This window comes from Alligator sinensis, unplaced genomic scaffold, assembly GCF_000455745.1.
Source record: "Alligator sinensis unplaced genomic scaffold, ASM45574v1 scaffold2249_1, whole genome shotgun sequence".
NCBI lineage: Eukaryota > Metazoa > Chordata > Crocodylia > Alligatoridae > Alligator > Alligator sinensis.
Genome location: NW_005843105.1, coordinates 9,861 through 18,916, shown reverse-complemented (window position 1 = coordinate 18,916; position 9,056 = coordinate 9,861). Strand labels below are relative to the sequence as shown.

The 9,056-nt window shown below is 67.0% G+C and overlaps 1 protein-coding gene across 1 annotated transcript in view; it reads left to right on the top strand.

Moving 5' to 3' along the window:
* Positions 1-1,499: 1,499 nt before the first annotated feature.
* The window catches only part of LOC102384484, a gene marked incomplete at its 3' end in the record, with an annotated part of 13,751 nt that continues 6,194 nt past the window's right edge, over positions 1,500-9,056 (top strand). Inside the window, exons 1-5 of the mRNA XM_025193833.1 lie at positions 1,500-1,507; positions 2,268-2,717; positions 5,099-5,201; positions 5,827-5,950; positions 6,667-6,837. Of these exons, the coding sequence (XP_025049618.1) occupies positions 1,500-1,507; positions 2,268-2,717; positions 5,099-5,201; positions 5,827-5,950; positions 6,667-6,837 (856 nt within the window). The remainder of the gene's footprint in view (positions 1,508-2,267; positions 2,718-5,098; positions 5,202-5,826; positions 5,951-6,666; positions 6,838-9,056) is intronic.

Genomic DNA, 9,056 nt, shown 5'->3' with positions numbered 1-9,056 from the left:
CGGCAGGATGTTCTTAAAGGGCCGTCTGCCTTTGCCTCCGCCCGAGCACAGGGAAAGCTGGAACAGGCTGCTGCAGCGGGGGGAAGGTCAGGGGCAGGGGTGGGGAGCCGGCAGAGGAGAGCGGGCGTCTGGCCTGCAGGACGACGTAGCGCAGCCAGCTGTCATCCTGCCCCGGGACCGGCCCTGGAGCAAGATGATGCGTATGCTTGGACGGGGCGCAGCGGGGCTCCTGCTGCAGTCCCTGCCCCTTGGCAGCACCAGGGCGAGCAGCTGTAGGTGGTAGTCTGGCACGTTTGTCTGGTGCGGCGTGGCAGAGGTGACCACGTGCCTGGGCCTATGCGGCCTGCGGCAACGGGGACCCTTGGTCCATGGGCAGGCTGTGCGATGCTGCCCTGCCTCGCCGAGATGCCGGGGAGATCCTCTAGGGCAGTGGAGGGATGCCCTGCTTGTGCCCTTCGGGCACTGTCCTGCTCCCACGCTGCAGCTCGGAGCCCTTCTCCGTGCGGAGCCGCCCTGGACCACCCGGGAGAGCAGGGCTGTGCCCGGCGAACCCTTTGGCAGCTGTGGTCATGCTTGTCCCTCTGAGTGCAGCACAACCACTGCAAACAGGAGGGCTCTTCCCATCTCGGGTGCCCTGGGCCGTTAACATAGGGTCAGTGCTGGCTGACCCAGCCTCCGCTGGTGGGGACACTGCTCTGCGGCCTTCTGCCCCTCTCAGCGTGGCTGCGGCTCTGGCCCTGGTGCTGGGTCATTGTCCCAGTCGTGTGCAGGCAGGAGAGACTCTGGTCCAGCCGGGAAGCTGCTCAGTGAGGGCCCCAAGGGAGCCCCAGCCCCAGGGCGGGTGCCAGGATCCCGCTTCCTGCGCAGAGCTGAGATCAGCGGGGGGAGCCGGGGCCTTTGTCTGGCGCTGCGACTGTCTTGGAGCTGGTTTCTGGGGCTGTTATTGCCGGGCGTTGTCGTGTTGCCCTGGCAACCTGTGCGGAGCTGAGCTGCCTGTTGTCTTTGGGCCGGGGCAGGGGGCAGCCTGGTGGGCACTGGGCCTGCACCTGCAGCGCCCACACTGGAGCCTGGGAGCTGCTACTGCCTCAAGCAGCCCGGCTGGCTCCAGGCTCCCCCATCTCATCCCCTGCCCGCGCCATGCTGCTCCGTGGCCCAAGGAGGAGGTGTCATGGGTGAGGCTCTCAGCGCCCCTGTTGGGGCGGGGGTGACAGTGGGCACAGCTGGGCGCTGGCTCAGGTCAGGTGGGGCCTGGATGCGTGGACAGGTGGGGTGCTGCCGTGGCACGGTACAGGGCAGGACGGGCTCCCAGGTTGGAGCTGGGCCAGTGCCTGCTCCGGCCAAACACCGCCCTGCTCATTCTGTCCCTTCTCTGCTCCTCGCAGCGGCTGGCTCTGCTGGGCCTGTCTGCTGCAGAGACGCCAGCTCCAAGAGCTCTGTCCTGGCTGTGGGCAGCCTGCTCCCGCCTCCGACATTCCCAGGCTGGAAGGGAGAGGCCTCGCATGGTGCCGTAAGCGTGTTAGCAGACGGGGAGCGAGCGGGCTGCCAAACTGGAGGTGGTGCTGGAGCTGCGTGGTGTACCCGTTGACTCAGTGGCTCCAGGAGTGACTCATTGGGGCTGGAGGGTGGAGGCGGGGGTCCTAGAGAAGAGAGCTGCTTCCCTGGGCCAGTCAGCGCCCAGGCTTCCTGGCTGCTTGAGAGCAACCCCAGGTGCCCAGTGCTGCCACGTCCCTGCATCCAGCCCTCGGGAGGGCAACGGTGCGCAGGTGTCCCCACATCCAGGCCGGGTCTGCTCTCGGGAGTCCCTGAACCTGGGCTGCATCCTGCAGACGGTCGAGTGCAGCAGCCTGGCCTCCCACCCGCGAGGCACTGCCAACCTCATGGGGGCTCCCAGTGCCCAGGGCACAGGGTGGGTGGCTGCTCTGTGGGGAGACTGAGGCAGAAGGAGAGGGCGGATGTGCGTGGGGTGGCTGCTTTGCAGACTGGGCTGGGGCCAGGCCGAGGCTGCGGGGAGCCACAGGGTAGGTAGGCTGAGCAGCCAGGACCCCTGGCTCCAAGGCAAGGTGTGGAGCAGAGCAGCACTAGAGGGGCCCGCACGGCTCCCAGCCCCACATCCCAGCGCCCTGCACCTTCAAACATGAGGCGTCTACCAGCCAGCGCCTGGGCCAGGGTGCAGCTGGGCAGGGGCTGAGGGCTGGCAGAGCAGCCCCTGGCCAGGCCGGCAGGGTGGGGCAGCTTAGCTGTGCAGCACGGCCTGCTCGGAGGTGAAGCGAGTCTGGCTCACCTCACCCCTGCCTGGCAGGAAGAAAGGGCTTTTTGTTCGCTCGCTGGATTGTCTGGCCGGAAGGATTTCTGTGGGAGCGGGGCCCAGCCAGGGAGCAGCCTCCCGGGGGTGCTGGAGGCTCCGGCTCCAGCTCCAGCTCCGGCTCCTTCAGGGGACCGTTGCTGTTCGGTGGTAACGCGCCGACCTCTTGGCATTTGCTGCCTTCGCCTCTTCTCACGGCAGCGGGAACAAGTGGAGTGTTCTGCAGGCGGCTGCGCGAGAAGAAAGGCAGCCTTGTGGCGCCCGAGGTGGGGCTGGCCGGGTCGGGCTGTGCTCGCATTCCTCCCACAGAGGCCTCTTGTGAGGGGCGCCACTGCCTGTGCCCGGGACTGCCGCGGAGCAGCGCGGGGTGCCCGGACGCACCCGGCCAGCTGCTGTGGCGCTCCTTGCTGCCCTGGTGAGTCCCGGGAGGCGGCGGTGTCCAGAGCGGGCTGCGGGGCGAGGGGGTGGGTATTCGTGGAGCCGGGCCGGGGAGCAGTCCTACCCGCTGGAAAGTGGCAACAGCCCCAGCTGGGGACGTGGCATCTCCCTGGGCGGGAGGGGAGGGGTTGGGGCTCCTGCACTGCATTTGGGGAAAGGGGCTATGTGGTTAGAGCTGGGCCAGGGAGGCTGGATCCTGGACTCCTGGGTCCCATGCCTGGGGCCGAGGTCAGATGGGAGGGGCAGATTTGGGGTCCCCCCCCAGCGTGGTGAGAGGTGTCTGGTGGGAGCTGTGACCTTGGTCCCCGGTGCGTGTGCCCCACTGACATGCCTGGAACCGCCCTGCGCTCCTAGCTCTAAGTGGGCCCCTGCCGTGCAGCTACCGGGCCTGTGGTGTCGTGCCCAGTGGGTGGAAGGGGCCAGCCTGTGGCTTGCCCTACGCCATGACCCCGGGCCTGGAGCTGGGACCTGCTGTTAATCTTCAGATGGGATTCACCCCGCGCTGCTCCCATCCTCCTGAGCCAGCCTGTGTTCGTTGGGGGTGGGGGCAGTCCTGCATTTGGGCAGCAGGGGCCCAGATCAGCTCTCAGGCCAGCCCTGCCCTGTGCTGCTGCTCTTGCTGCCTGCCCCAGGCCCATGCAGCCCATGCGGGGAACAGGCCAGCCCCCAGCTGCAGCCAGGAGCCAGACTCCAGCAGAACCAGGCTTGCACACATCCCATCCCTGCGCCCAGCCCCGTGCTGCGGCTGCCATGCAGAAGTTGGGGTGTGGGGGCCAGCCGGGGAGTGTGGGATGTGGCATGCTGTGGAGGGGCTGAGCATGGTCTGCCCTTGCAGGTAGCTGCAGCAGCAGGTGCTCAGCCCAGGTCACGGCAGGCTCTTGCTCCCTGTGGCATCCACAGGCAGCACAGAAAGTCAGCCCAGAAAGACATGGCCCAGCTCCTTGGTTGCCAGTGCCTGCTGCAGTGGGTGGGGCGGGTGTGTTGTTTCCCACCCTGTCGTGTCATCCTTTCCCCTTCTCTGCCATTGCTGCAGCTCCGAGCACTCCCCAGCCAGGCTGTGCCATCACCTGTTAGCAGATGAGGCCTGTGGGGCAGTGCCCACCGTGCAGAGGCCTGCCAGGGTGGGGAGTGAGGCTGCCTCCTCTAGGCAAGGGTGCTGTGCAGGCTTGGCTTTTCCTGGCCCCAGCCAAGCCTTGCCCTGGGGTCCAGCTGCCTGGTAAAGGGCTCCCTCCACCCAGGGCAGTGCCAGCTGCTCCCAGGAGAGGGGTGGAAGGAGCTCCTGGCACTGGGCACGGGCACTGACCGGGCAGGGGCGCGGGGCGGTACCGGGGGGAGTGGGATGGGCAGTAGCAGCGAGTGCATTGGCGGGGCTGGAGCTGCCCAGCGCAGGAGGGGCCCTTTCCTCGAGCTGCTCTATTTGTAGTTGCAGAGAAAGGGAGCAGTGTCCGTGCTGCCTGCAGGGAGGCAGCGCAGGGGGAGCCAGAGTGGGCCTGGGCCAAACAGCTGCTGCTTTGTGTGCACACGTGTCTGTCGGCGGGGGCCTGTGCCTGCGTGTCCCATGCGTGAGCTGGGAGGGGGCTTGCAGGTGTGCGGGGTGGGGGCAGGGCCGGCACTGCAGGCTGTGTGCGCACTCCAGGGCGGCACGTGAGCGCAGCGGGGGCTGCGCCTGGCCGCTGGGCTCTGTGCTGCACTGCCAGGGCACGCGATGCAGCGGTGCAGGGCTGCCGGGCCTGCTGGGCCGCACCCTGGTGACAGGGCAGGAGCACGTCTGCAGGACAGGGGAGAGGGGTTTTGGGAGCCTGGCATCTAGCGCCCAGGACTGCGTGCCTTGTAGGTACCCCCTCCACCACCGTTCCCTCCCCAGAAGTGCACCCTGCTGCCTGGGGAGGTGGCAGAGTCTGCTCTGAAGCATGGGGAAGGGCTCCGTGGGGGCGGGCGGGCAGGCAGCATGACCTGAGACAAGCTCCCAGGAGGAGGGGGTGGCAACAGGCTCTGTTTCCCCCGTCCTCCTGTCCATAGACCTTGGAGATGAGTGCACATAGTAATGGACCTCACCACCCCTTGGACAGGGCTGACCCATTGTTCAGATGGAGAAACTGAGGCATGGAGCAGAGCCTGGCCTTGCTCACCGTGTCATGGCGAGTCAGTGGGTCTTGTTCTCCTGGGCTGCGATCCCTGGCACTGGTTGGGGCTGTCTGGAGCGGTGAGGCCTGTGCTCCCCCAGGCCAGGCTGTCTGGTTGCTCCTGGGCAGGGCGGGTGCATCTGCGGTGCAGCCCCATGCAATGCCGGCTTGGTTCCCCTGTGGGTGTCTGGGCCGGGGGGTCCTCCAGGGCTGACGTGCTCCTTGTCTCTTGCAGGAGAGCTGAGGCCAGAGGGGCCGGACACCTGGCCGCAGGAGCCATGGACGCTTCACACAGGAGTGTGGCCAGCCCGACCCGCAAAGTCCAGACTATCATCCAGGTAAGCGCGTGCTGGGCAGGAGCCCCAGACATCCCAGCAGGAGAGGAAGGGGGCAGCCCACGTGCCAGGAGATGCACATTACTTTGCCCAGACCTGGCCCTGTCTCTGCTGTGGCCTGAGCCCCAGCTCCAGGCAGAGTTTGGGGGCTGGGACGGGGGTTGGCTTCCAGATCACTGGGGCTGGGCAGTCTCTCGAAGAGGGGGCCTGGGAGCAGCTTGCAACCACGCGAGAGGCTGTTACAGGTCCCAGCTGGGCCCCAGTCCCCAGCCTCGGTGTCATGAGAAGACAGTGTCACGTCCTGCCCAGGCCGTGGGCGCAGGCAGCGTGGCACCCCAGGGCCTCCCCTCCCAATCCTATAAGGAGATTGCTGCAAATCCAATTGTCGACCTGGCTAGTACCTTGGATCCTATTAAATGGAGCCCGTGCCTGGCAAATCCTCTCTGCCTGTCTCTGTGGCCCGAGGAGGCCTGGGGGCAGCCTCCATCCCAATTGCTGCCTGGGGACAGGAGCTGGCACAGTGCCATACGGGCAGCTCATTTTGCTGCCTGTTGGCAGGAGGCCTCTCTGCCTGCTCCCGTGGCCCAGGGTGGGCAGCTCTGACGCAATGCTGTGCTTGTCCCTACAGAACAGCCCCCTGGACCTGATCGACATGGGCAAGGGGGTAAAGGTGCAGACAGAGAAGCCTCACTTGGTGAGCCTGGGCAGTGGGCGGCTTAGCACAGCCATCACGCTCCTGCCCCTGGAGGAAGGTGAGTGCCTGCTGACCGAGGGCTGGGCCGGCACAGCTTCCCTGAGGCCAGGCCCTCTGTTTGGCTGCTGGAACAGAGCGGAGCCCCCAGCTCCATCTACCCGCAGGGCTGGGTCCCGCTGTTGGGACTTGCCTTGTGCCCATGGCCCGGGCTCTGGAAGAGCCTCGACCCCCAGCGCGCACTGCCTTGCTCCCAGCGGCTCTGGTGGCCAGCACCTGGCGAGCAGGGCCTGGGGACCCCTTCTCCCTGCCCAGGGTCCGGGACCCGCTCCTGCCCCGCGCAGCCCTCCAAGTGCTCCCGCTTCAGCAGGCCCCTGCTGCATTGGCAAGAAGGCCTGGTGGTGACGGGGCCTCAGCTTGGAAATCAGATTAAACACGGAGAGGGAGCCAAGTCCCCCTTGGACACGTTGCCTGTAGCAACTGGCCATGCCCCTGGCTAGCAGGGGAGCTGGGGGCCTGGTCTCTGCAGGGGAAAGCATAAAGCTCCCTCACCAGCCCACACCCCGGGCTGGCCCCCCTTGCATGCCCTGGGAGCACGGCAAAGCTGTGCGGGCCTGGCTTGCAGGGTGAGGACCTGAGGCGATGGGTGCATGGAGCCGGGCTGGAGTCCAGCAGCACCAGGGTGGAAGAGCTTGGAGGAGACCTGACCTGCCACGGACCCTCCCTGCAGCTGTGGCTGCCTGGCTTGGAGCACTGAGCGGCTGCCTGTCGTTGCAGGGAGGACGGTGATCGGCTCGGCAGCGAGGGATATTGTCCTGCAGGGGCCGGGCCTGGCGCCCGAGCACTGCTTCATTGAGAACCTGCGTGGGACCCTCACGCTGCACCCCTGCGGGCATGCCTGCGCCATCGACGGTGTGTCAGTGCGGCGGCCCACACACCTCACCCAAGGTGAGACCTCCGGGGCTGCCTCTGCCACTTTGACTCAGGGGTAGTGCCCACGGGGAGCGCGCCCCTGGCTGGGCAGGGTGGGGGCAGACATGGGGCCACCTCAGTGGTGCAGGTGGAGCGAGGGGCTCGCAGCCTGGCTGCCCGCCCTGCAGGGCTTGGCCAGGGGGAGGAGAGCTCAGGCACAGGGAGCCCTGCTGCAGGGAGGTTGCTCCAGTGGTCACGATGATCTCCAACCTCTGTCACGCCCTGGCCAGGCCTGGGCTGGTCCCCACTTTTGCCGCTATGCCCAAGGGCAGAGGCTGGCAGCAGTGCTGAGCACATGTGAGCTCAGCCTTCCTGGGGCCGTGGGGAGGCTGTGGCACGCAGAGCAACCAGACCCGCCGGGGCTCCTGGCACCCTCGGGCCAGGCAGGCGGGGCAGCACCTGGGGCCTGCAGAGCGTGGCGATGGCGAGGGGTGTAGGTTGTAGCAAGGAGCGCAGACCCGGCGCCCTGCTCGGCAGAGAGGTGGTGCTGTTGGATCGCGGAGGGGCAGCGCGGGGCCGCTGGGCGTGGTTGGGAGGCTGGAACAATGGCTCCGTTTGTCCCAAGCAGGAAGGGGAATTTAGGGCCGATCGTTTTCGCAGCTCCAAGCAGCAGCAGCCCCCCATGCCTCCTTTGTCATTGTTCTGCCTCCCTCTGGAGTGCCTGGGCCGCGCAGTGACCCAGGCTCCAGCCTGTCCCTGCCTGGTCCTGCAGTGTCCCTGGCCCAGCTCCGGGCTGCTGTTGTCACTAGGGAGCTGGACTAGACAGCCCGTGCCCCGCCAAGCTGAGCTGGAGGGGATGCCCTGTCTGCTCTGCACGTTCCCCACCGTGTGCTCCTGTCCGGCCAGCGCCGCCCCACTCAGCACAGCTGGCCAGGCTCCTAATCCCCAGTCAATGGCAAGGGGACATAATTCGCCTGCCAGCAGCGCGCAGGGGCATAAGCTCCTTTGTGATACGGCCTTGCCGCCAGGGGAGGAGAGGGGTTCAGCTGCCCCCACCCACCCTGCTCTCCTGGAGGAAAGCAGCCCATGCTCTATCCAGCTGGCCAGGGGCCTGGCACCTGCTGACCACGGTTCCTCTCACCGGGGGGATGGACATAGCAGTGCAGGGTGCCGGGAGCTTGGCGTTCTCTTGCGGGCGTACTGGGGAGGGCCCTTATAGGGCCCTTAGACCCTGGCAGCGGTGCCAGTGCCACTGGCATTGGGCATGCTGGGGTGGGAGGGGACTGGGAGTTGGGACGCCGAGGTCCCTCCATCTCTGGCTCTGCTGCGGCACCTCTCCAGGCTCAGCTGGTGGTCGTGAGCCCAGCTCCGAGGCGGGCAGTGCAAGGCTAGTGGGGGAGTGCCACTCGGACTTCTCACCATCCTGCCCCTTGGGGTTCTAGAGGGGAGAGGCTGTAGGGCAGGATGAAGGGTCTTCCAGGGCCTTCTCCTGAGCACGCTGCCCTGGATACAGTCTTCTGGCAAGAGGTGCTAATGGCCCTCATCACTTGCTTATGACGACAGCTCATCCTCTGCCCGGAACTGGACAGTGGAGAGATGAGGCTGAGGGCAGGGGCATGGGGGCAGAGACACCTCATGCTGTCTGCTGGTGGGAGCGCGGTGAGGGCTCGCTCGGACCCCAGCACCTGTTACGGGAAGGACCTTCCCTGGGCGGAGCGCGTTGCCAGCTGGCTGCAGTGTCCTGCGCTGGACTGGGAGCCCAGGCTAGGACGGGACAGCGCAGCGGGCTCTGCCCCACTCCACGGTTTACTGCAGGACGGGCCATCGGGGCATGGAAACAGCACGGCCGAGTCTGCTCCCAGCTGCGTAGCCCACAGCCATGGCACCCTCCCACCACTTGCCCACGTGTAGGTGGGGACGACGAGGGGTTGGGGGCCTAGCCCGGGCAGCTGCTGGCAATGCCCCCTCTGCGGCACGGGGGTGGACTCTGTGTGCTGCAGCTTGCCCTACTGCAGGACGGGCCATCGGGGCATGGAAACAGCACGGCCGAGTCTGCTCCCAGCTGCGTAGCCCACAGCCATGGCACCCTCCCACCACTTGCCCACGTGTAGGTGGGGACGACGAGGGGTTGGGGGCCTAGCCCGGGCAGCTGCTGGCAATGCCCCCTCTGCGGCACGGGGGTGGACTCTGTGTGCTGCAGCTTGCCCCTCAGGCCCACGCTGGAGTCCTTCCCCGGGGCTGGCGCAGCCGCAGCT